The 27,866-nt window shown below is 44.8% G+C and overlaps 2 protein-coding genes across 2 annotated transcripts in view; one reads left to right on the top strand and one right to left on the bottom strand.

Moving 5' to 3' along the window:
* Positions 1–26,666, bottom strand: part of TMEM266 (transmembrane protein 266) — a 42,014-nt gene extending 15,348 nt beyond the window's left edge. Inside the window, exons 1-8 of the mRNA XM_069980206.1 lie at positions 26,578–26,666; positions 24,336–24,432; positions 22,176–22,330; positions 14,536–14,609; positions 14,167–14,223; positions 13,834–13,972; positions 13,502–13,617; positions 12,181–12,358 (exon numbers count right to left, since the gene is read on the bottom strand). Coding sequence (XP_069836307.1) covers positions 12,181–12,358; positions 13,502–13,617; positions 13,834–13,972; positions 14,167–14,223; positions 14,536–14,609; positions 22,176–22,330; positions 24,336–24,349 — 733 coding nt within the window. The 5' untranslated portion in view covers positions 24,350–24,432; positions 26,578–26,666. The remainder of the gene's footprint in view (positions 1–12,180; positions 12,359–13,501; positions 13,618–13,833; positions 13,973–14,166; positions 14,224–14,535; positions 14,610–22,175; positions 22,331–24,335; positions 24,433–26,577) is intronic.
* The window catches only part of NRG4 (neuregulin 4), a 47,040-nt gene continuing 45,611 nt past the window's right edge, over positions 26,438–27,866 (top strand). The window contains exon 1 of the mRNA XM_069980176.1: positions 26,438–26,843. The gene's annotated coding sequence lies outside the window, so the exon portion shown is untranslated. The remainder of the gene's footprint in view (positions 26,844–27,866) is intronic.

The raw sequence follows: 27,866 nt of genomic DNA, 5'->3' as shown, positions 1-27,866 counted from the left end.
TATTTTAAACTTTTTTATGTGTGTGCTCTGATGGTACCAATTATATTACACGTTATGTAATGTTATTTCTTATTGATTTTATATTCTATGCATCATGATTTTATGTATATTGTATACACTCTTCTCATTCCATTGGAAACGCCCCTAATGGGTGTTTCTTTTTTGTACCTGAGCCTATTTAAGTAACCCTCCTGCTATCCTATGCTATGCACTTTGTTTTATCTGATGAAGAGGACGTATGTCATATTTGTGCTGCACTAAAATAATTTTATATTATATTAAATTCATTCATTTAAAAGGACAACTCCCGTGGGACCCCCCCCCCCCCCCCCGAAAAAAAACAACACAGACACATACAGACACCATACTCACCATCCCACCGGTGACTATCGCCACTCGATTCGCTCTGTCCAGCGATGTCTCTCACTTCCGGGTCCATGGGAGAGAAAAGGCTGCAAGTGCGCTTGCGCACAGGCAGCCTTTTCATTGGCTGGAGCGCATCACATGGCTTCCAGCAAGCTCAGCCAATCAGGGCTGAGCAAGCTGGAAGCCATGTGATGCGCTCCAGCCAATGAAAAGGCTGCTGGTGCGCATGTGCAACAGCAGCCTTTTCTCTTCCATTCACTTTCCATGAAGACGCCAAGGAGGAAGAAGACCCGGACCGCCTGCCGGCTCTGACGTCGTCGTCACTAGATGGCGCCCGGGAGAAGAGGACCGTGACGACCGTAATCTGTAACGTATACATTCTTTAACTTCCGGGGGGGAATCAGGGGTCGGAAAGTGGGGGAAGGGGGACCAGACCAGGTATTTAACCACATTACAAAGTTATATAACTTTGTAATGTGTGTTAAATAAGACAAAAAATGTTTTTCGTGTGAGTTGTCCTTTAAAGCTTTTGGCCACTTCTCTGTGTGGACAGCGCTGACCCAGAGTACCTTACTTTCTTTTTTAATTTATTCACTCAAATCTTCTATTGCAGCCTGCCACAGAATGTCTGTACCACAAGAGCAAAGAAAGTCCACAACCAAAATGGGAGTAAGCTGTGATTTTTTAGATAGCCAAGTATGTAAAGAAGAACCCTTGGATCTTAGGAAAAACAACAAACAACATTCCGAAAACCTTTACTAGTCATCTGGTAAAATGACTTAATCATTGACGTCCTTAAAGGGGTACTCCAGCTAAAAGCTTTTTCCAATTAATTGAAACACATTTCAAAGTTATATAACTTTGTAATATGCTTCAATCTCCCCCCCCCCCCTCGGGAAAGTAAGGTAAACTCATTCTTCCCTAATGACTGTTGACCCCAGGCTGTTCTGTGGCAGCCATTTTGTGACAATGAGATCATCTGCATAGGCACAGCTTCCTGGTTTGGGGTTTCCCATGATGCAATTTGTCTCCTGTGATGTCTAACTCACTCTGTAAAACTCAATCAGAGCTGAGGAACCTGAGTCATCTGACAAAGAGAGGCTGGCCTAACAGGGCTTATACCCGCCTCCCCATTGATGAGGTCATTGTCACAAAATGGCTGCCACAGAAAAGCCTGGGGTCAACAGTCATTTGGTAAGAATGAGTTTACTTCACTTCCTGGTGGGGGGTTGAGGGGGGAAAAGATAGGGAAGGGGGCAGATAAGTGATTGAAGCATATTACAAAGTTATATAACTTTGTTCAATTACCGGGAAAAAGCTTTTAGCTGGAGTACCCCTTTAATCATGGCTGAATAAATATTCAGGGCCTCTCGGCTTCACATGTTAAGCTGACCAATCTTATTGTGTATTTCTTCCCATTCTTTTATTAGGCTTTGATGCATACATAGCAATGTCTGCACTCAACACATGGCTATATGTGGCCATTCTATCACTAGTATATGCCATTTCCCCCTCGGTTATCACTTTGCAAACTCCATCTCAGTGTCTGCTGTCCCTATGCTCAGCTGCAGTGTGGATGCACACTTGCCTCTGTGCTACCTCCTATACACTATACAGACACTAAAAACAAGATCATACCATCCTACCTCACTGTAGCAAACCTTTAGACGTTGCCAAAACAGCACTAAGCAGTCTAATGAATCTAACATTTTCTCTGGCAAGAAAGTCTTAACACTGGACAGGCTGTTTCTCAGCTCTGCTTCTCTCTGCTGTAGATGGCTGTCAGTTATTACAGTTATTCCCTCTGGTCTCTGCATGTCGGGCACTTGCAGAAGCTCATACATTACCTGCCCATGCTCCGGCTTGCTTTCTCCAGCTCCTAGATCACGGACAGCGCTCAGCCAATCAGTGCGCTGTCCCGCCACATCGCACTTATTGGCTGAGCGCCGTCAGTGATCCAGGAGCCGGAGAAGCAAACCGGAGCATGGGCAGGTAATGCATGAGCCTCTTCAAGCACCCGAGTTGCGGCAGAAAATTAGTTAATAAGGCAGAGGGGCTGCATTCTTGCGGAAGACTGAAAATGCAGAAACCATAGGGAATAACTGTACTGCATACCGCTGCAGATATTGCAGCATGAAATCCGCTGTGGGTACGGTACGTGTGAACACACTCTTAGGCCAGGTTCACATAAGGTATGACAGGGGCCAGGGTGGCTCTTTACATTGTCTGCATGGTCAGTTTTCTGTGTGGGCGCATGAAATCCTGGCAGCAGTGTATACAGAGTGTTTACACTGCGGCCGCAATTCCATAGTAAGTAAATTGATCACCACACTGATTAAATGACGACAGTTGACGTCCGTTGTTTAATTAAATTATATGTTGTGTGAACGTGGCCTTAAGGAGTTTTCCATTTAAAACTAACAAGATAGGGGACAAGTAAGAGGTTGGGGGGGGATCTGACCTTTATGCCCCCGGCAATCTCTGGGTCGCCTCCCACTACTTTGTTTTTAATAAAGAAACGGGTTGGCACATAAATTCTGATTCTATTCCTTCTCTATGGAAGGAGAGAGCTGAGTACAGCATTTCGCTCTTTCCAGCAGCTCCATAGGAATGAATAGAACCGTGGGTCCCGTTTGTACCCGCGTCTGTATTCAAACCAAAGAAGCCAGGGGGAGGAGCTGGAGATCGCAGGGGGCTACGGAGGTCGAGCTTATGTCGTCTTGTCCTCATAAGAATGCCCACCTTCTGTCCCCCAACCCTCCTGACTCAACCCCTCCCCCCCCCCAGTCCAGGAGGGAGGGAAAAAAAGGGAGGGTGGGGGTTCAGAATCAAACAAAAAGAGGATTTTTGACTCACCGTAAAATCTCTTTCTCGTAGTCTTCATTGGGGGACACAGATACCATGGGTATAGGCTGCTGCCACTAGGAGGCGCTGACACTAAGAGAAACAAAGAAAGTGACTCCTCCTGAGCAGGATATACCAGCCCACAGGCACTGAGCTAAACCAGTTTGTACCAGAGCAGTAGGAGAAGTCAAGAACAGGTAAAATAGGAATAACACCAAAACGGAGAAAACTACCATACCGAGGAAAAACCCAAAAGAAAATGGGTGGGTGCTGTGTCCCCCAATGAAGACTACGAGAAAGAGATTTTACGGTGAGTAAAAAATCCTCTTTTCTCGTGCGTCTTATTGGGGGACACAGATACCATGGGACGTCCAAAAGCAGTCCATGGGGTGGGAAAGATAACCGCTAAACAAAGGGGTTCGGTGAGAAGGCACAGAATAGCACCAACACAACCATCAACTACGAAGAGAGCAAGGGATGATGCTGAATGCATCCTAAAAAAAACCCTACGGATCCACCGCAAAGGAAAGCGGGTCTAGTCCCTGGAGCAATGTGCTGCACTGCAGACAGAGTGGGTTGTGGCCTTCCTGTAAGCCAGCAACATGATGTAACATTGAGTCCAACAGAACTAGTAGGCTAGATGTGCAGAAAAAAAAAAAGGAGACGCCCAGCCAAGTAGGCGACCACAGGTGGCAGGGACTTACCCAGAGGTAGAACAGAAAAAAGGCAAATACAACCATGACGGTAGAGACTGGAAAGTGTTTCATGGCGCATAGAGGTCTAAGGCGTCAAATAAAGGAGAGAGGACTGAGCGTCTCTCATAGTAAGTGCCACCTGAGATGCAGGAGAAGCTACGTCCCTTACTATGGAGCTGGGAAGAATGGCCAGGCTGGAAGCTCCATAGGCCTAGGAGAACCGTCTTCACTGAGAAGACAAAGATCGAGCACAAGAGAAGTATGGCAATCTAGGAGAAGCCATGGCCTATGACATGAGTAACCCCATCTGAGAAACACAGATGGTAATATGAAGAATAAAGCTTTCCAAGCGTAATGCAGTTCAGGTAAAGGAAGGAGCAGGAGAAAGGAAAACCGCGATCAGAATCTTGTGTAAGTTGACCTGGAAGGAGTACAGTAGTACCTGGTACCCCGCAGTGCCCGACAGAAAAGAGGAGCAGAAGAAAGCCGGTAAGCTGGGAAAAATCATCTCCATGGGCTGTTAAAGCCTTAGAAAGGAGGTCGATCATATAAAACACTCTGCTCCCAGGAGACTAGAGGAGCTCGAGAGCCTGGAGTCCCAGAAGAAAACTGTAGAGGGAGGTCAAGGTAAGGCTGATGGGCACGGGAGTTGTCACATGGCAATGGGCACAGCAGTTAATAGATAGACTAGAGCCCATATGTAGACTAGATCTAGAAATCAACGTCGCAAAATGTGAGCAGAGACGTTGCTTGGTAAGAGCAGAACAGAAAGAAAAAAAAACATTGTGCGGAGACTAATGGCCACATGGAAGAGATCAAAGGATCAACCAGCTCAACTGGAGCCTCAGGCAATGGGAAGGCAAGAGCCAGATGCATTCTGGTGGGCAGAGCCACAGAGAAACAAGGAGAGGACACCTTTAAGGGATTAAGTTCGCGAGGACTCCACATGGGAGACAAGATAAGAGAGGGGGACCGTGAGCCCCGACTGGAGAGCATGGCAGGTCAACAAGAAGACCAAGGACAAGGAAGGCCAGCAGGAGTGCTCATAGAGGCCAGTGAGGGCCGGAAACCCACACCCACCTATTGGAAGAAGCTATATCGGATAACAGTCCTCAGAAAAAGTATCTGGAGGATAATTATACTAAATATTCCAACTTTGTGGAGAAGGGAAAGGGCTGTTGGAAGATTTCCTTGCTGGAGTGGTAAAAAACCAACCCTAGGATAGGGGGGTCTTGAACAACAGTGCATTACTCCAGAGAGAAGGAGTAATGGTGTATGTGGGAGAACTGCAAAACACCGAAATGGGAACAATGCCCCATAGTCCATATGGCCAAAAGGACACCTGGAGGAGCTAGACCACGAAGAGACCATACACCTGTCCTGAGGGCATTAGAGAAACAGTACAGGCAGTAAACAGGAATGTTCACCCTGTGAGACTGCAGCTGCCGAAGAGAGAGAAGACTAAATACTTGCTATGTTGGCCATAGGCAGATGCAGAAGGAGAAGTCCTACAGTAGTACTGTGATGGTCATGTAGGCAGTTGATGTCCTACCTACAGCAGGGGTAGAAGAAACCCTTTACTGTTTTACCTGAGGAACCGAGAGGCCTCACTATACACAGATCAATGAGAAGAGGCAAAGTGGCTGGTGCTGACCAAAGCCAGCTACCGGAAGTAGAGCACCATGAGAAACTAAGACCAAACGATGCTGAGGACCATCTGCAGTATAGCAGAAGGGGCGGTCTAAGCAATACAAGCCATACCACTGGGGAACAGCCAGCAAGACAAATGCAAGTACGTGGCCGTTATGCCCAGATGAAAGACAGAAGAACCGCCCTGACAGTACCAGGAGAAATAGTGACCGGATCTGTATGCTGCCGGCCACCTGTAGTGGGACATGTAGCAGAATGCTAGGGCTTTAGAAATGATACAGCCCAACAGGAAGACACCAAGGTTACGCTGCCTGAGAGCAGGTAATGAGACTCGTCAAGGGAAACATATAGAAGACAACATGGTGTAGTAACAAGTTACCCTATGATGGTCCCCTGAAGTGACAGGCACAGATCATGGAAGTCCTACGAGGAGGAAAAGGTAATATACAGGGTAACACGAGCAGACTAGCTGCAAGCAGTAAGTAACAGAGGACCAGCATACAAGAGATACAAATACCTGGACTGGAAGCAGGTAATGTACCTGGTCAGACATGTAAGCTAGACATGTAACATAGGTCTACAGTGTGTGCTCTGGGAGCAGGGAAGAGATCAGGGCTGTGTCCCAACATAAATGTGAACTGGACACGAGAAAAGCCCAGCATCAACAGTATAGTGAGTGGACCTGAAGAAGGTGTTATATCGTATAACCGAATACCCCAATCTGTGCACACTGAACTACAGGTAGTTGTATCCATATCATGCAGCAGAGGGCAAAGCTCTGAATAACCTTGTACCACCATCTGGGAGGGGGTAGCGTGTCCGGTTCTATGTATATGATATCATGCAGTAAAGGAATCTATTTCATGAAGATGAGAGGCAGGTCTGAAGCACTGCCCGCTAATGGGTGATGTGAATGACCGGATATGTGTTGTACCTATGATGTCCTGTAGCAGAGGGGAAAGCTCTGAGTAACACAGGATCAACGACTGACAATGGGTGATGTGTCTGGTCCCATAACCTGCATGACAAACCATGTAGCAGAGGGTTCTGTAGTGAGAGCACAGGAACACCGCATAGTAAGAGGTAATGTGTCTGGTTCCATGTCCTGTTTGCGACACCAATTAGCAAAGGATTCTGCCCCGAGAACACAGTAGTCCCCCTAGGAACGGTAATGTGTCTGGTTTCGTGTCCTGCTTGTGACACCATGTAGCAGAGGGTTCTGCTCAGAGCACAATTACACTGCCTGGAAAACAGGTAACGTGTCTGGTTCAATGTACTTACCGAGACACCATGTAGCAGAGGGTTCTGCTCAGAGCACAGATACGCCACCTGAAAGCGGGTAATGTGTCTGGTTCCGTCCTACTTGTGACACCATGTAGCAGAGGGTTCTGCTCAGAGCACAGATACGCCGCCTGATAGCCGGTAATGTGTCTGGTTCTGTTTCCTGCGTGACACCATGTAGCAGAGGGTTCTGCTCAGAGCACAGATATGCCGCCTGATAGCGGGTTATGTGTCTGGTTCAGTCCTACTTGTGACACCAAGTAGCAGAGGGTTCTGCTCAGAGCACAGATACGCCGCCTGATAGCGGGTAATGTGTCTGTTTCCATCCTACTTGTGACACCATGTAGCAGAGGGTTCTGCTCAGAGCACAGATACGCCGCCTGATAGCGGGTAATGTGTCTGTTTCCATCCTACTTGTGACACCATGTAGCAGAGGGTTCTGCTCAGAGCACAGATACGCCGCCTGATAGCGGGTAATGTGTCTGGTTCTGTTTCCTGCGTGACACCATGTAGCAGAAGGTTCTGCTCAGAGCACAGATACGCCACCTGATAGCGGGTAATGTGTCTGGTTCTGTTTCCTGCGTGACACCATGTAGCAGAGGGTTCTGCTCAGAGCACAGATACGCCACCTGATAGCGGGTAATGTGTCTGTTTCCGTCCTACTTGTGACACCATGTAGCAGAGGGTTCTGCTCAGAGCACAGATACGCCGCCTGATAGCGGGTAATGTGTCTGTTTCCGTCCTACTTGTGACACCATGTAGCAGAAGGATCTCTCTGAGGGCACAGAAACACTATCTGATGGCGAATGTGTCTGTGTGCATGTGGTTGTATATATGTATTAATGTAATTGTATATATATAAAATCTGACACAGAGGGGTCAACCAGCACCAAAAATGCTGGATCTGCTGCCTAAGGGTTTCTGGAACAGTGCAAGGAACCTAGGACATAATAAAACCTGATGCAAGCCATTTTCCTATATGTAATGGTGTAATTATCACTTCCACCAGTAGGTGGCAGGAGAGATGCATTGTGTCCCAGGCTGCTGGAATAGAGAGCAGTGTGTGTGGTAGCTCCATCAGGAGACCACACACATACACACATGTGGCAGGGGGAGGGGGGAAGCAGCATCCCTCAGTGCAGGCTCCAGAGAGAGCCATAAGGGGGGATGCCGCGGTCCGCGCGGCACCCGAAAAGGGCGGGGCCTACCGGGAGGGGGCGGGGCATCCTACAGTGAAGGCTCCACAGAAAGCCACAAGTAAGATTAAGGTGGGATGCTGCGGGCCGCCTGGTTCCCGAAAGGGGGCGGGGCCTACCGGGAGGGGGCGGGGCATTTCAGTACAGGCTCCACAGCTTGTAAGAAGGCGGCAATTCTCCAGCTTGCGCGGCACCCGGAAGAGGCGGGGCCTACCGGAGGAGGCGGGGCCTCCCCAGCACAGGCTCCAAACATAATAAAAGGAATGAAGTGGGCCGCTCAGCGCCCGAAAGGGGGCGGGGCATACCGGGAGGGGGGGGGGGAGGTAGCCCTGTGTGTACTCTGGAGAGCCACAATAGAGGAGGATGCCGCGGCACCCGGTAAGGGGCGGGGCTTAGGGAAAGGGGCAGAGCATCCTTTAGTATGGTCTCTAGAGCCACATGAAAGGAAAAGTGCGGGAAACTGCGGCCTGCGCAGCACCCAGTCAGGGGAGGAACATCCCTCACACTGCAAATAAAATGGTGGAGGGGCTGGGCTGCTACTGACTGAGGGGAGACCCCGAAAATGGCGGGAGAGGAGCATCTGCCTGGGGAGGGCTGCAAGTGACTGGAGAGAGGGAGAGCTTACTATGTGAAGTAAAATGGCGGCCTGGGAGGGAGGGCAGGGGGAATATACTCACCATATAGGAGCCCATACTCACCTTAACGCGCCAAGCTTTGGGGGGCGAGGCGGGAAGGGGCTGTGCGGATACAGAGTCCGCAGAAAGGCGACCAGATAGTCAGACTGATCTGGGGCCATGGTGTCACGTTGCCGGCCGGTGGCGACCAAGGGGTCACAGCCCATTTACATTTATGGTCTGTTCCCTGGTCGCATAGTGAGGGGATCAGGGTGTTTTAGATAACCCACCGTGCCCAAGAATCCATAGGACCTAGAAGGAAAAAGAAAATCTAACTAACTAAACATAAAAGGAAGAAACTGGTCTGGAGAACCCAGACCTGCGTCTGCCTCCTACTGACACTAAGCTAAACTGGTTTACCTCAGTGCCTGTGGGCGGGTATATACTGCTCAGGAGGAGTCACTTCCTTTGTTTCTCTTAGTGTCAGCGCCTCCTAGTGGCAGCAGCCTATACCCATGGTATCTGTGTCCCCCAATAAGACGCACGAGAAAGCCTGAATTTCTTTAAAATGTTTAAAGGGGTTGGCTACTTTATAATAAAATTGTTCAGTGTACAGTATTAGTAAGTATACTCACTGCATTTACTATAGAGCTAAGATGAGATGTCACTCCTCCAGGCTGGGCTGTCCTGCTCTGTGGTGATTCTGTCCATAAGATGGCCGACATGGAGGAGCATGTGACCATGCCCTGCCCCACAAGTGTCCACCACTGACCCTGTATATGCCTATAAATGACACAGGGGGAGAAAAATAGTCACATGCTGCACAATACTGCCCATGTAATGGACAGGATCAACACAGAGCAGAAGGGCACAGCCTGGAAGAGGAGAGTCTGGCTTTAGCTTTATGAGGCACAAAGAGAGCCACTGTGAGTACACTTACCTATATTGTTGTACACTGACCAATTTTACTATATAGTGGCCAACTCCTTTAATTGTGGTTAGTGTTGAGCAAAATTGCTGAACAGTTCTGATTTGGCAACATTCTCCAAACCCAAAAGCTCAGTGGAATGTGTGTCCTCACACAATTATATAAACATCATGCAATTCCAGAACTGTGAGATAAAATTTCTGGATTTTGTGACCTCAAATAATTGCAATGCCCTATTGAGAGATCACAGCGACCCATTATGACATTTATTTTTAAATTGTGACATCAGAATTCCCCATTGTGATAGCACATTTTAGGCTTGTGATCTCACAAAATTCTGTAATCTGTGACCTCACAAAATGACGGAATGCGTGATCTCAGACAATTGCAATGCCCTATTGTAAAAACACAGGTACCCATTATGTCATTATGTGACACCACACAATTCCACAATCTCATCACAATAACCTATTATGTTCTGTCATGCAATTCAGTGATGCGTGACCTGGTAAAATTGGTCACATAATTGCAATAACCTATTGTGACATCACTGTGACCCACTTTGACAGTTTTAAATTGTGACATCACAATACCCCATTGTGACAGCATATTTTAGGCTTGTGACCTGACACAATTCCAAAGCGCATGACCTGACGCAGTTCCAGAGCACTTGACCCAACACAATTCCATAGCAGACTTGAAATATGGTGCAAAATTTTCTGCTATACAAATTCCATATACTTAAAGAGTCACTGTCGTATTTTTTTTTTTGCAGAAATCAATAGTCCAGGCGATTTTAAGAAACTTTGTAATTGGGTTTATCAGCCAAATCTGCCATTATCTGCATGTAAAAAGCCTTTTCCCAGGTCCCCCCCTCCTTCCTCTTTTTCATCCACTCTGAAAAATCTGAAAATTGTGACTTGTTGCAGGAGACGTCCCCTGTCTGTTCTAGGGAGAGGGGAGGGGGGAGGAGGAAGGAGGGAGTTAGCCGGCAGCAGAAAGCAGATAACAGAGGATTACAGGCACGGAGCTGGGTGACAGCTGTAATCCGAGCTCAGACAGGTCACTGGTGACTGTCACAGGAGATATCCCGTGAGGGATTTGTAGATTAACTCTTTGTTGTCCTGTTTTGGTCTTTTCTTTAGCTCTCTCCATAGGAGAACAATGAAGACAGGGGGGAGAGCTTCAAACTGCTTTTTCATGATAAAAATGCATTTTTCGGATAATAAACCCAATTACAAAGTTTCTTAAAATCGCCTGGACTATTGATTTCTGCAAAAAAAAAATTCACGACAGTGACACTTTAAATCCAACACAACTGGTTCACCCCTTATACAAACAAATACTGATAGTACACAGCCTTTAGTACACAGCCTCATTCAAATAAATCTCTGATTGATCCAGGACCCCAACTAATCAGGAGAATGGCTCAGAGATGTCAAAGATACACAACATCTTAGGGCTAAGTTCCCAACGGGTCTTTTTCTGGCCACTTTAAAGCCACCTTTCTGGGCACCATCATTTGGGCACCAAATTGCAGCCGCAAATTGCATAAAACGGCAGTGATATGATGGCAGCCGTCCAAAAAAGAAGGCGTAAAACAGCCAAAAATAGGCATGGTGGGAAGAAGTGTCAGGACAAATGATAAATTAAGAGTTGATGTCAAGCTCCCGCAGACCTAATCACAACCAATGACAGATCTGAGTCATATTTAAAAGGGAACCAATCACGACGAAAATCCATCTTAAGATAAGGAAACGTGCTGGCACATCACCCAGCACGTTTCCCAAACATCTCCCTGTAACCTCCGTGCCCCCTTCCATCAGTCAGTAATCTTACTTTGAATTAGTCCTGCGCTGTATGTAAATTTTGTCATGGTGGGCAGAATCAGTCACAGGTCCTGGACGTCTGTAATGGCTGTAATCACACCCAGAGGGGAGTGATTGAGAGGTCTGCCTTCCATCCACGTGACCCGGCGGCTTGCGCTGACGTCATCCGCACGCAGCGCTGACGTCTTCCGGAGTCCGCGCATGCGCAGTACCGCGGGAGACGCGGACAACGTACTGCGCATGCGCGGACTCCGGAAGACGTCGGCACTGCGTGCGGATGACGTCAGCACGCCGCCGACGTGAAACTCAAGCCGCCGGGTCACGTGGATGGAAGCCAGACCTCTCAATCACCCCCCTCTGGACGTGATTACAGCCATTACAGACGCCCAGGACCTGTGACTGATTCTGCCCATCATGACTAAATCAGCCCACCGTGACTACTTGCCGGAAATTTACATACAGTGCGGAACTTCTTCAAAGTAAGATAACTGACTGATGGAGGGGGGCACGGAGGTTACAGGGGGATGTTTGGGAAACGTGCTGGGTGATGTGCCAGCATGTTTCCTTATCTTAAGATGGATTTTCGGCGTGATTGGTTCCCTTTAACTACCTTGTGCCAAGAAGCTACCAATGCTATACTGAATAGGCTATTGAGGGGTTTTCTAGGTTATAAAAAGTTTATTTGTGCACATGGTTTACAGCAACATGGTAGCCAATTGTTCAGCGCCATTTATATAAAAGTAATAACCACAAATAATCAGTATTCCTTCCACTCACCATGTGAAAGTTCTGTGAGATTCTCTGTTGCTTCCTCATCAGACTCTCTACCTCCCACTACCATGAACCGGTCATTTTTTTTCTGTAGTTCATGTGGGAGTTTTAAGGCTCGTTCCCTCTCAGCAACCAGATCCAAATCTTGCTGTGCAAGGTGAGCTCTCAGCTGCCGAATTTCAAACTAGGAAAAAGAAGACAAAATATAGGTATGCAGACAAACCTGTATTTTAGGACAATATTAGAATTAAGGAAATACAAGATGATCTTTTTTGTTGGAAATTTTAAAATGGGTCTGTATTCTGTTGAGTAAAGTGAGTTTCCTGTAAGTGTCAAATGGGTGCTCTGTAACTGTAACACATGATAAAGTAGGTTTAGACTGATAAATGCATTCACTGCATGTAACCAGTAAAATGCCACCACCTAGTGTTAAAAATGCAAAACACAGCCATTATACCCAGTGATATTGTTATAGAATATGCACTAAACATATGGATAATGCTAAACAAGCTAGATGTAGTTGTAATTTAGTGGCAAGATCACTAGAAAACTGCCTGCCTTACGTCATGACACTATATTTATATCCTAACAGAAATACAAGGACTGTAGTGGTACATGCCACTTTCATAATAGATTGTAAGCCCTCATGGCCAGGGTCCTCTTTCCCTTTGTACCAGTTTGTCAATCAATTGGTTTACTTTTATTGTTTGTGTATTAGTCTGTTATACACTTAAATGGTTTTTATATATGTACAGCTGACCTGGACCAGGTGAGCAAGAGGAGCAGAGTTTCTTCCTTCTGCTGAGTGCAAATGATCCTTCACTGTCTCAGGAAAAAACATCAATGTGGACCAAGGGATCTAGACCACAGAAGCAATTCTACTGATACAAATGTTTTTTTCTGGATAAAAGCAATAGGTTTCTGCTCCAAGGTTACAACAAGCCTTCCTCAGGTCAGGATCATTTGCACTGAACAGAAGGAGGAAACTCTGCTCCTCTTGCTTACCAGGTCAGCTGTATTCCATACTCCCACACCTTGGAGGCATCTGTTGTTCCTCCAAGGGCTGCTTTGAGATATATAGCGTTCCATAGTGTTGTGTCTATTCATTTTCACAACCCAACAAGGTGAGTGCGTTTTGTTTTGAGTACGCACAAGAAAATACTAAACACTCATCATCTCTCTTTCAGAATATATACATACAGAGTACTGGGATCAGTGGTGACTTAAAATGAATAAGGATATAAGACTGTACTACATGCACACTACTCCACATGGTCTTACACATTTTATGATACAGGGAGGAAAAAGAGGAAGAAGCACAACTGACTGCCTGCTCTTGGCACATCTGCGTCAGTCTTTCCAACTGCTCCTCCTGGATTAGCTTGGTTTTCTCATATTGTTGCACCACAATCTCCATCTCCACTTTTACAGGCAATACATAAGCTGAAAAAAAAGGAGTTGCACAGTGTGAGTTTGTTTCTATGGACAAATTAGACAGTTTTAGGTCTAGGCTCCTAACAGTGTAAACAGAGCTTTATTCCATATGATGAAATGGAAAGCAGGATGAAGATAGAGTAACAACTGCCCAGAAAATAAGGGAGGAACAAAAGGTATAAGATATTTTCGGACTATATCTACAAAAATTAAAATTGCACTTACCATCAATAATTCTTTTCACTCTCCATATCCTTAAACAAATAAATAAACTTATAGCATCCCATGGACTGCTAGGCCCATTGGCTACTGTAGATGCCACCATGGGAGCAAGTGAGAGAATAATAACAGCTCCATCCAATACCTGTTATAATACACAGAAATACCTATTGAAACAGTAGGAAAAAAAAACACCTAAATAGGTAGAAGGTTTTACAAAATTTGAGGTAAGGGATAACAAGAATATGGCTGTGAAAATAGACCTATCCATGGTTTAGGGTACGCTTGGGGGTAGTAGCAAGAAATACAAGAAAGAGCAAAATAGAGAAGAAAGCTCACCTCAACTTTGTTTTCAATGTAATCCCAGATACCCAGAACAATGATCCTTAATATAGTCTAATAAAAGAAAAGTAGCATTGTTGGTGTATGTATTAATTATAATGTACAAAAACACATACATTAAACATATCTGAATGTAAACTTCATCTGTATATAATATGCATGTCCGTGAGTTGGAATGCAGATTGTATTATGTAATTTACACCTGACTGGTTTAAGCTAAATAAAAGTTAGCAGTTATACCTACATCATCTAACCATTCCTACATTAGTATGGAAGCTTTATTTAGAGATAAACCCAATATACAAAACAGAAGGACATAACACTGGGGAGGCTTAAAGGTCAGTCAGAAAGTAAAATGAAACTTACCTCCACAAAGAACAAGGAAAGAATGGAGAGGCTAATCCAGTGAATGATCCTTGAACACTGTGAAGCATTTGAAACTAAGAAAAAAATCACCAACAAAATGACACTGATGTAGTATGCAAAGTATGTTCAAAGTGCAGAAGTGTGCAAGCTTTTCTAACGCAACTTGTAGTTAAGAGGAAAGATTTTACAGTATCATTTTATATTTGGCTTTCTCAGTACTATATGGTAGTTTTTTCATAGATGCAGTTCCTTCTCTTACAGGCCTTTCACATGTCTATGCCCCTCCCCAAACAGTACCACTTTTACCCCCCCCCCCCAGTGCACCAAACGCCTAAGTAGCATAAAGATAAAACTACTTACAGCACAGAAACTGCACTGAGGATGAAGGCAAGAAACTTACCTTCATCCTCAGCGCCCCATGCGCAATAGGGAGATATCAGTAGGTTAGATTCTTCCCCTCAAATGTACAGATGTGGCCCAATGATGCTTCATTTTAACACGTTTCTCTGTAATAAACAGAACAAAAGGCCACATAGCCCTGAATCAAAGAGCACAATCTAGCGGCTTTACAGCAACATAAAATGTACTCAGTGACTAAATTGCAACACCATACATCCTGCAAGTATAAAACAAGATACACAAATTATAGAATTAGTAGAGACGCAGAAGAGAATGTATCTTTTTGTTGGTTACTTGATTGTTAGAGGTGTGATGAAGAGGATGAGATATTAATAACACTGTGAAGGCTGTTAGTAGGGATAGTAAAGTTTGTCTGGTGGTTCGTCTGGTGGTTCATCTAGTGGTTAAGATGTTAATTTGGTAAAAAGGGAATTTCAAAGTTTTAGCTGGAGCTGGGCAAAATAACAGGCTCAGGTACAGTTTTGCCAATCTGTAAACAGAATAACAAGGAATGTCACATCTCAAGAGTTAAATGTAAGGTTAAAGAAGTGGTGTAAGGCTGAAGGTTTTGGGTTTGTTAGTCATAATTTTAGCCGGTGGTTTGAATAAGGAGATGTACAAGAGGAAAGGTTTGCATCCATATTGTTGGGAGGGTAGATGCAGTTGTTGGTGCAGTTGATGCAGTTATTGTTGGGAGGGTAGCTGCAGTTGTTGGTGCAGTTGATGCAGTTATTGTTGGGAGGGTAGCTGCAGTTGTTGGTGCGGTTGATGCAGTTATTGTTGGGAGGGTAGCTGCAGTTGTTGGTGCGGTTGATGCAGTTATTGTTGGGAGGGTAGCTGCAGTTGTTGGTGCAGTTGATGCAGTTATTGTTGGGAGGGTAGATGCAGTTGATGGTGCAGTTATTGTTGGGAGGGTAGATGCAGTTGTTGGTGCAGTTAATGCAGTTATTGTTGGGAGGGTAGATGCAGTTGTTGGTGCAGTTATTGTTGGGAGGGTAGATGCAGTTGTTGGTGCAGTTAATGCAGTTATTGTTGGGAGGGTAGATGCAGTTGTTGGTGCAGTTAATGCAGTTATTGTTGGGAGGGTAGATGCAGTTGACAAAAAGAATAATTCTAAGCATAGTAATGAGCTTCGTGTAATGTGTACAAATGCTCGTTGCTTAGAAATCTGTCAGCTGATGGTCATTATATCTAGGAATGATTTAGATCTAGTTGCTCTAATGGAGACAAAGACTCTTATGATTGGAAAATAGCCATACCAGGATATATTTTGTGCAGGAAATACAGAGCAGAGAAAGGGAAGTGGAGCAGCCATTTATGTTAGAGTCTAAAATCAACAGTCATCCAAAATACATACAAAGAGCTAGAGACTGTCTGGGTTTGCATGCAGTCTAAGGTTATGCTCCCACGCAGTATTTTTGCTCAGTATTTTGCAACCAAAACTAGGAGTGTATTAAAACACAGAAAGGCTATGTTCACACAATGTTGAAATTGAGTGGATGGCCACCATTTAATGACAAATGGGGGTGGTCTAGTCAAAGAACAAAGTATAGAAAATGCTAAATTAGGTGTCTAATTGAAGCAGGAACATGTACAGCATACATTTATGCATAAATAATAATGAAAGAGCACACAATCATGTATTTTATCACCTGGGGGTGGGGTTAATTGATCTCAGGTGCTTAAATCAAGGCTCAGCACTCACTGTGTGTGCTTGCTGACAAGTGGTTGAAAATAAGTGGAGTTTAAAAAAGGAGTTGCTGGTGATTCAGTGGGTTTGGAGTGACTGATATATTGTTGTTTTTGTGCAATTGTGTGGTGTGCATTGCTGCAGTGCATAGATAGCTAGTGCCATAGTTGCTTAGTAAACAGGTCCAAACAGTTTTTTTTTCTCTGGTCTGCTCTGCACCTGGGGGTGGGGTTAATTGATCTCAGGTGCTTAAATCAAGGCTCAGCACTCACTGTGTGTGCTTGCTCACTGTGCTTGCTGACAAGTGGTTAAAAATAAGTGGAGTTTAAAAAAGGAGTTGAAAGAAGGAGTTACAAGTTCTGGTAAGTGCTAAATCTCTTTCTTTTTCGCTGTTTTTGTTGCACTGAGGATGATGGCTAGCAGGATGGAAGGATTCATTCAGTGCGCAGTCTGCCGCATGTACGCACAACTGGAGCAGGTGTTCCAGGGTGAGTACCGCTGTGACAGATGTGAGCATGTTGCCCATCTAGAAGCTCGAGTTAGAGATCTGGAGAAGCATATTGCAACACTGAGGGAACTTGGCCACCTTGAGAGGGAACTTCGGCTCACTGAGCAGGAAGTTAGTGGGTTAGAGATGGAAGGTGGTGATATAGATCAGGAGGCCCAAGTAAGTAGCTGGGTTAATGTAGTTAGAGGGAACAGTAAGGGATCCAAGAAAAGGAAGGCCACTTCTCCTACTATATGCCCAAGCAAAATTGCCAAGTTAGGTGATGATGCAAGGGCATCCGTGTCAGAAATGGCAGCTCTAGTGGAACCTGTTCTCCCTAACAGCCGGGGGAACAGTCCAACTAGTAGTGGGCGGGATGGTATTATAGGTAGGCCTAGACAGCTAGTGGTTGTAGGGGGATTCTATAATCAGGAAGACGGATAGAATAATTTGTCGCCAAGACCGCCTCAACCGAATGGTTTGCTGTCTCCCTGGTGCAAGGGTTCGGCATGTGGTGGAAAGGGTGGATAAATTACTTGGGGGGGCTGGGGATGACCCAGCTGTCGTGGTCCATGTGGGAACCAATGACAGGATACAAGGTAGGTGGAGGTCTATTAAAAATAATTTTAGAGAACTAGGTGCTAAGTTGAAGGGGAGGACCTCCAAGGTGGTATTCTCTGGAATACTGCCTGTGCCATGCGCATCGCAGGAAAGACAGCGGGAGCTTAGGGAGTTAAATGCATGGCTCAAGTCATGGTGTAGAGGAGAAGGGTTTGGGTTTTTAGAGCATTGGGCTGACTTTTCATTGGGGTACAATCTGTTTTCCGCAGATAATTTGCACCTTAATGGAAGGGGGTCCGCTGTGCTGGGGGAGAGAATCCTAGAAGGGGTGGAGGGGTTTTTAAACTAGGGATGTGGAGGGAGGACAATGTAGTATGTAATGTAGTGGCAGATAGGTTAGAGAGGGGACAGAACATTGAGGTGGGAGGAGAAGGGTCCTGTGGGGGGAGGATAAGAGCAGTGCATAGGGAGATCCATATGTTGCAGATGAACAGTGAGGATGATTGTAGCCACAGCACAGTAATAAATCCCATTTCTTATAATGAAGCGGTTAAACTCGATGGTAATATAAAGTGTATGGTTACTAATGCCAGAAGTCTAGCCAGCAAGATGGGGGAGCTGGAGGCCTTGGTTCTGGAGGAGTCCATTGATGTGGTTGGTGTGACTGAGACATGGCTGGACTCCTCACATGACTGGGCTGTCAATATTCAGGGATTTACGTTGTTCAGAAGGGACCGGGTGGGCAGAAGGGGAGGAGGAGTATGTCTGTATGTCAGAAATGATATTAAAGTGAGTGTAAAAGATGCAATAGTGGGAGATGACTGTGATGATGTGGAAGCATTATGGGTAGAACTACAGAAGGAGGTAAAGAGTAAAAAAAATAATTCTTGGTGTAATCTATAGACCCCCCAACATTACTGAGGAGGTAGATGGCCAGTTGAATAGACAAATAGAGCGGGCTGCCCGGGAGGGAACAGTAGTGATAATGGGGGACCTCAACTACCCAGATATAGATTGGGGTCACGGTTCAGCTAAAACCACAAAGGGGAGGGAATTTCTTAACCTCCTGCAGGATAATTTTCTGGGCCAGTTTGTGGAGGAGCCAACTAGAAGTGATGCCTTGTTGGATCTGGTTATTTCTAACAACGCTGAGCTGGTTGGGGATGTCACTGTCCATGAACACCTGGGTAATAGTGACCACAATATAGTGACTTTTAGCTTAAAGTGTAGAAAAGAAAAACATGTTGGGAGGGCAAAAACTCTTAATTTTAAAAGGGCCAATTTTCCTGGGTTAAGGGCAGAACTTCAGGGCATAGACTGGGAGCGGCTGCTGTCACATACGGATACAGCTAATAAATGGGAAATCTTCAAATCCACATTAAATAACTGTACTGCCAAATATATTCCTATGGGTAACAAATATAAACGGTTAAAATCCAATCCCACATGGCTTACAACCGAGGTTAGAAGGGCTATAAATGAGAAAAAAGGGGTCAGCTGTAGCATTTAAACATTACAAAGAAGTCAACAAAACCTGTAAAAATGTAATAAAAGCAGCAAAAATTCACAATGAAAGGCAGGTAGCTATAGAAAGCAAAAGAAACCCCCAAAAATTCTTCAAATATATTAATGCAAAAAAAAACCAAGGTCAGAGCATGTAGGACCCCTAAATAATGGCGACGGGGAATTAATAACTGGGGATCAGGAGAAAGCTGAGTTACTTAATGGGTTCTTCAGTTCTGTATATACAAAAGAAGATGGAGCTGTGGTGGGTGGGGCCAGTACTGAGGTGGGTGGGGCCAGTGCTGCTAACACATGTAATGTACTGAACTGGTTTACTATAGATATGGTCCAAGATAAATTAAACAAACTCAATGTAACCAAAGCTCCAGGGCCTGATGGATTGCACCCCAGAGTTCTTAGGGAACTCAGTTCTGTAATTTCACTACCCTTGTATGAAATATTCCGTGATTCTTTGCTTACTGGTATTGTGCCGAGGGACTGGCGTAAGGCAAATGTAATGCCGATCTTCAAAAAGGGCTCTCGAACTTCCCCAGGTAACTATAGACCCGTAAGCTTAACGTCCATTGTGGGGAAACTATTTGAGGGGCTTATAAGGGACTACATCCAGGAATATGTAGTGGCTAATAGTATTATAAGTGATAACCAGCATGGTTTTACTAAGGACAGAAGCTGTCAAACCAACCTAATATGTTTCTATGAAGAGGTAAGTAGAAGCCTGGATGGCGGCGCGGCTGTAGATATAGTGTACCTGGATTTTGCAAAAGCGTTTGACACAGTTCCTCATGGACGTCTGATGGGTAAGTTAAAGTCTATCGGTTTGGAAAATTTAATGTGCAACTGGATTGAAAACTGGCTTAATAATCGTACCCAGAGAGTGGTGGTCAATGATTCCTACTCCGAATGGTCCCCGGTAATAAGTGGTGTACCCCAAGGGTCAGTACTGGGCCCTCTTCTGTTTAACTTGTTTATTAATGATATAGAGACTGGAATTGACAGCAATGTTTCTATCTTTGCAGATGATACCAAGCTTTGTAGTACAGTACAGTCTATGGAGGATGTGCAGATGTTACAGGATGACTTAGACACACTGAGTGTTTGGGCGTCCACTTGGCAAATGAGGTTCAATGTGGATAAATGTAAAGTTATGCACCTGGGTACTAATAACCCGCATGCATCATATGTTCTGGGGGGAGTTACTCTGGGAGAGTCACTGATAGAGAAGGATCTGGGTGTACTTGTAGATAATAGACTACAGAACAGTACACAATGTCAGTCAGCTGCTTCTAAGGCCAGTAGGATATTGTCATGCATTAAAACAGGCATGGACTCTCGGGACAGGGATATAATATTACCGCTTTATAAAGCCTTGGTGCGGCCTCATCTGGAGTATGCCGTCCAGTTTTGGAACCCGATTCATAAAAAGGATGTTCTAGAGCTGGAGAGGGTACAAAGACGGGCAACTAAACTAATAAGGGGAATGGAGCATCTTAGTTATGAGGAGAGATTAAAAGAATTACATTTGTTTAGTCTGGAGAAGAGACGTTTAAGGGGAGATATGATTAACTTATTTAAATATATAAATGGCCCCTACAAGAGATATGGGGAAAAGATGTTCCAGGTAAAACCCCCTCAAAGGAAGAGAGGGCACTGCCTCCGCCTGGAGAAAAAAAGGTTCAATCTCCGGAGGCGACAAGCCTTCTTTACCATGAGAACTGTGAATCTGTGGAACAGTCTACCACAGGATCTGGTCACAGCAAAAACAGTAGAGGGCTTCAAAACAGGGCTAGACAAGTTCTTAGACCAAAATAATATAGATGCATATGTATAGAACATATCACCCCTCCCCCTTCCCTGTATCCATCCCCTCCTTGGTTGAACTTGATGGACATGTGTCTTTTTTCAACCGTATTAACTATGTAACTATGTAACTTGGCCATTCCATCATTTCCCGTGATTTGATCAAATCACTAGTGATTTGATCAAATCCCTGATTCTATCATTTCACTGCAACACAAATATGGTTTAACAGTTTGGAGCAGTTTAACCCTGGCCAGGCAGGGGAGGAGTAGCGTCGCAAGAGAGCTGTGATGACAGGGTCGAGGATGCGGATGCCGGGTGAGGGGAGGAGAAATTATATATATATATATATATATATATATATATATATATATATATATATTTATTTATTTATTTTTTATTATTATTATTTATTTCTTTTACACACTTTTGTAGCCCTCTTAGGTGGCATCTATGATCAATACCATGATTGCTCCAATGGATCAATGTAGTTCATGTGTACTGCATGGATCCATTAAATCTGCACTCTAAAGGTAGCCACTGCAAATCGCCGAATAAAGGCAGCCCGGCATGTATAGAAGAGAACCTGGGTTGCCTGTATAAGGAATGGCTCCCTACCTTATTGGTGTGGGGGGCAGATCTAGCCACTGGACCACCAATGACACCTATGGGAGGCCATTTCAGTTTTGACAGCAGCATTTAAATGGTTAAGTAGCTGACACAGAGGATCACTCTGTGCTGGCTACTAGCGGTGGCCCCAGCTACTGATAGCAGGTGGGGGTTGCCTGGTATAGAGCGGGGTTATGTCATGACCCTTCTCTATACCATCTTACTGGCACCATGAAGCAAACGTATGTTGTGGTGCCGGATGGGGTTAAAGGACTACATAAGGTTCAAGAGGGAAGAGTTTGTAATAAAAAAAAAGAGAAAAAGAGGACACAGTGAAAGGTTAGTTGTGAGAAAGATCAGAAACAACACAAGAAAAGATTACTTAACTGAAACAGTAGTAGATGCTTGGAACTTGTGGTAGATGAATCTACAATAGTTTAATGTAAAAATGTCTGGGATGGACATATATCTATCCTAGGATAATAAGAAAGCAAATACTAAAAGGGCATAGGGAATACTACATGGACTAGGTGGTCTATGTTTCTACAAAGTCTTTTCAGTACACTAACTTACATTGAAGTAGCTTTGTGTCTATCAGGAGTTCCATAGTCATGAGAACTACCACTATGATCACACAGGCCACCAGGAAGATATTAACCCCCGCACTGAGCAAAAATACGTGCCACACTGTAGCCCTCTTGCCACAGCATGGCTTCAGCCAACTCGACCTGTAGAGGAAAAAAGAAAAACAAAGAACCAAATCTCAAAATTGTATATAAGAAATTTCATCTGTATACAACTGTCTGACAATTACAACTTATAGTTTAGCTTCCTGCACCTAAACTGAGAACAGGGATCTGGGCTCTTCTTGATTTCCAGCTACCAATGTGTAGATAGGGTATGTTTACTAAATGTGTCAGTTTAATTAGGGTTTATCTTGCTTTATACAAGTATAACACTGTAAAACAAAACACCGTTGCTGCTGTGCCAAGCTTTTCATAATCAATTGCACAGCACAACTCAACTACAGTGTTTCTCCAAAAATAAGACAGGGTCTAGTATTATTTTTTTTTTTTTTTCTCTAAAAAAAAGGACTATGGCTTATTTTTGGATAAACATCGTATGCCCCTACATTGTAGACTCATTCTATATTGTAGTCATACTGTATTACCTACTGGTGTTAAGCTCCTATACAGTAAGTTCCCCTATAGTTAGGCCTAATACTGTATACCTGCCTCCCTCCTCTGTAGTTGTTCCCCATACTATTTATATATCTCACCTCTGCAGTAAGTACCCCCATACTGTATAACTCCCTCCCCCCTTTGTAGTTGTTCCCCCATACTGTATACATCCCCCCTCTGCAGGTGGTTCTCATACTTTATAATTACCCTCTATGTAGTTGGCTCATGTACCCTTCACCCCCTTCATATTCAATGTCAGCTGCTGCACATTTTCTTACCACTTCTGTCTCCCCTGTAGCTTGTGTTTAACAGGTGGGGGTGGAGCATAACAAGTCTGGCACTGATTGACTGATGCCTAGCCACCCAGTGTCAGGGATCTGGTCAGCCGACTTCAACTAGGGCTTACTTTTGGAGTAGGGCTTATATTTCTAGACTACTCCAAAAAAACTGTATAATGAAGCTAGATCTTATTTTCTGGGTAGGTCACATTTTAGGAGAAAAACAGTACTAGTTGCTTGGTGCTGTTCGGGAAACAGTGGCGGCTCCAGAGGGAATAAATGCAGCTGCGGATCACGTGTCCATTTAAAACAAAGCAGCCAGGGTGCTGCTCTAACGATCTCTGGGATGTCCAGAGGTCAGATCCCTCACAATCTCATATTTCCCCCTTTCCTGTGAATAGGGGGCAACTAATAATAAATCAGAAAAGCCCTTTAATGACTATATGAGAGCACTAATACCATAGGACTATAAATTTAGGACCTCTGGATAATTATACATATATGAACCATGTGCAGATTACCCATTAGAAGGTTTAAGAAAAAACTGAAAAAAAAAAACTTTTACATTGCAATTCTTAATATAGTTTTAGCATTGGACTTTGTAAAGAAATGGTGACACATTTACCGCTACATTATTGTGTTAAGACATGAATGTGTAACTTTTTAGAATAGTAAAGGTCACACTCATACTGTACATGCCCTCAACACTTCCACTTCTGCAGCCAGCAAGAGAGTGTGGATTTCTTAGAGAATTTTCCCCCCTATATAATACAGAAGTTAAAAAAAAAACATGGTATTGTTTCCTTGTCAAAACCCATTTTTAAATATAAATGACAGTGCTGTGTCCTCCTCCTGCATTGGGAACCTGCTGTGGGACACAGCTAAGCATTAGACTGTTGTATAGCCCCCTGTCAGCAGAGGTCACATTATGAGGCATACTGGACAGTAGTAAATGGGGGGCGATATTTACATTGACCAGTAGCTCTCCTGTGACTATTACAAAAAGGAAGAACCCAGGAAGGGGGATCATCTGCAGCACATTATTGTACTTGAGATGTGATGTGGCCATTGTGGTAGACATAGAAGCAACAATTATGATCATGTAGATAAGTCCTGGTAACCAGCTTTGGTGTTTAGATCCCAGCGGTATACAACTTTCAGAAAAAAAAATGTCTTTTTAGTGACATGCTCTCCAAGGCAGGTACAGGAGAAATACTGCAAAGATGGATTATTCTCACAAATGCATGACCTATAAGTCACCCAGTGATACTTACTGTGGGTTAGCCATGGTGATTTCCACAAAAGCCCCACATTCATATTTTAGATGTTATAGAATCCAGACATGAGAGAAAATATATTTCTTAAATCCATCTAAAAAATAAAAAGTATAATAACAAGGAATGTCATAAACAATGAAGGCTTAACATGTTATAAACGGCAACTTCCTAATATGCAGCGATATAGCACAGTTTAAAATTGCTGATATCTGGTCACAGTATGTGAATAATGCATACTCTGATGTCCCAGTACAGAGATAATGTCACACAATGTGATGCCATAGTAAAGAACTACTGCTCACAGTTACAATAGGAGGATAATCAATAGATGTTGTGAGCACCACAATACTCTAGTAGTTTTAATGGATTCACATGCTTAGAATTCTGGATCCCCTCCATGGATGGAATAACATTTCAGATATAAAATCTGACTTTGCCTAGTGCGTGTTATTGTGCTAAAAAGCTATACTCGTCTGTTCAGGCTGTGCTGCATTCAGTGCTACTGTCCCAGTCTTCCCCGCCAGCCATGTTTACATGACTGCAGCAATGATTTGCCCTATACCCTTGCTACCCCCATACCATTACAGCCAATCACAGACCTCAACAGAAGATAGCACAAAGCCAGTGTGGCCAGTGATATGGGCATTTACAGACATGTAATCACTGCAGCCATGTAAACAACGTCAGTGAGGAAAACCAGAGCAGTGGCGTTGAATGCCTGTTTAAACTGGTAAGTCCAAACTTCAAAAACACATCAACCGTAAGCGCAGGCTTTGTATCAAAAGGGTAGATTTAATTAATAGTCCAATAATTATAAACGCTTATTCAAGGCACACGGCCTCTTCCTCAGATAAGAATGGACAAAAAGTAAGTAGTGTGGGAGACCTAGCGTGCTGCACACACCTCCATCTCATGTCAGAAGGACAGGCCGTGTGTGCAGGTGTACGCCAGAAGGACAGGCCGTGTGTGCAGGTGTACGCCAGAAGGACAGGCCGTGTGTGCAGGTGTACGCCAGAAGGACAGGCCGTGTGTGCAGGTGTACGCCAGAAGGACAGGCCGTGTGTGCAGGTGTACGCCAGAAGGACAGGCCGTGTGTGCAGGTGTACGCCAGAAGGACAGGCCGTGTGTGCAGGTGTACGCCAGAAGGACAGGCTATGTGTATGGGGGCAATACACTGAGAGGTAGCACACAAGATGTAACCCTGATCGAGCAGGGCAGCTCCTTGTATAACCCATTAGATTACAGGCTATGGGGGTCTCCATTACATTACAGGCTATGGGGGTCTCCATTACATTACAGGCTATGGGGGTCTCCATTACATTACAGGCTATGGGGGTCTCCATTACATTACAGGCTATGGGGGTCTCCATTACATTACAGGCTATGGGGGTCTCCATTACATTACAGGCTATGGGGGTCTCCATTACATTACAGGCTATGGGGGTCTCCATTACATTACAGGCTATGGGGGTCTCCATTACATTACAGGCTATGGGGGTCTCCATTACATTACAGGCTATGGGGGTCTCCATTACATTACAGGCTATGGGGGTCTCCATTACATTACAGGCTATGGGGGTCTCCATTACATTACAGGCTATGGGGGTCTCCATTACATTACAGGCTATGGGGGTCTCCATTACATTACAGGCTATGGGGGTCTCCATTACATTACAGGCTATGGGGTCTCCATTACATTACAGGCTATGGGGTCTCCATTACATTACAGGCTATGGGGGTCTCCATTACATTACAGGCTATGGGGGTCTCCATTACAGGCTATGGGGGTCTCCATTACATTACAGGCTATGGGGTCTCCATTACATTACAGGCTATGGGGGTCTCCATTACATTACAGGCTATGGGGGTCTCCATTACATTACAGGCTATGGGGGTCTCCATTACATTACAGGCTATGGGGGTCTCCATTACATTACAGACTATGGGGGTCTCCATTACATTACAGGCTATGGGATCTCCCATGTGATGAGACAGCATAGCCATAGACTAGGACAGGGGCCCCCGACACACAATAAGGAGTGAGCAGCAGGGCACCGGCTCACAGACCTCCAACACTGCCTAACGCCGCCAGCCTGTCACACATAGCAAGAGGCGCACATGTAATCTGCTTTCCCATAAGCCGCCATTACTACAGCCTCTCCTCCCCACCTCACACAGTCACATTCTATGAGGTGTCCTAAGTCCCACAGGCCACGCTCTCCCCAGCTGTACACATCACCCGCACTCCGGCCACCGTACGCCGGCTCTCTGCCCATTCTCACTCTGCCCCACAGATGCGCCATTGACAGGTCATTCCCCTCATAGAAAACGGACCGGCTCCTCCTCCACGTTCTCTCCAAACGTCTCCTAGGAAACCACGACTCCGCCACAGAGCCTCCGCTGAGCCTGCACCACGTGACTTCATCCTGTGCCCAACGAGAGAGCGCGCTAGGATTACGTGTCCTGCGTATAATCTGGTGACTGGGCTCCGTCGGTTCACCTCAGGTCAAGTAGCTGTAGTTCTTGTCAAACGAGCGGAGGCGGCCATTTTGGATGTGGGCTATTCTACAGAGAGATTAGGGGGAGATTATCTGTGCTGCGTATTGCGTCCCAACAGAATGACCTCGTCTTCTGAGGGGAAAGTTATTCTAATGAGGAAATATGTGTCCAGTATAGTAATGGTTGTGGACTGTTTTGTTGAGAATTGCTCTTTTGTTTTGGACACATAGGGGGACTCTAATGTGTGCAACTATTCTAATGGGGATTGGTGTGTATTTTGTTCCAATATCTTGTGACTGATTCATTAAAATGTAGCACTGATATAGTGCACTGATACTGAATGTATCTATTAATATTATAATTTATTTATAAAGCGCCCTTAAATCCAGAGCGCTATACAAGCGATAGGGGGTAACAAACAGAATACAAGATCAAAAACACATTCCATGAAGGCAAATGGCAGACTGATACATGGGGGAAGAGGACCCTGCCCGTGGGGACTTACAATCTATAAGTAAAAAGTCGCACAAATTGCGCAATTATATTCACCTGTTACTGACCAGACATAGTCCTGCACCTGTTTGTGCTACTTTTTAAAAAGTCGGAAATGATAAATTGGGCGTTAATCCTGGATTATGTAAACTTTTGGGTGAATTCTCGAAACAGCAGATTAAAAAAAAAGTTTGACTCTAAAAAATATTCACTCGTCGAATACTGGTTCATACACAGAACTTAGACCAAAAATGGGCGAAAAATCCAATTATTCAGCTAAAAATAGGCACAAAACCCTTGATAAATTTCCCTTATAGTCGCCTGACGGTACATCCTCTTTAACATGACCCACGGATAGAACAGCGTCGTCACGGGGAAGCCGGTGCCGCGGTCAATTTTTTGAACCATGGCCCGTTTCCCGTGTACGGTGCCGTTCTGTCCACGGGTATCGGGCCGGGGCTGAAGCACTGGAGGCGGGCCGGGCCGCCCCCAGTGGGAGGAGTCACCCACCCCTCTATGATGCCACTCCACTGATTC

This window comes from Dendropsophus ebraccatus, chromosome 1 (genome assembly GCF_027789765.1).
Source record: "Dendropsophus ebraccatus isolate aDenEbr1 chromosome 1, aDenEbr1.pat, whole genome shotgun sequence".
In the NCBI taxonomy this organism is placed as follows: Eukaryota; Metazoa; Chordata; class Amphibia; order Anura; family Hylidae; genus Dendropsophus; species Dendropsophus ebraccatus.
The sequence above is the reverse complement of the archived record's forward strand: the minus strand, read 5'-3'. Positions and strand labels throughout refer to the sequence as shown.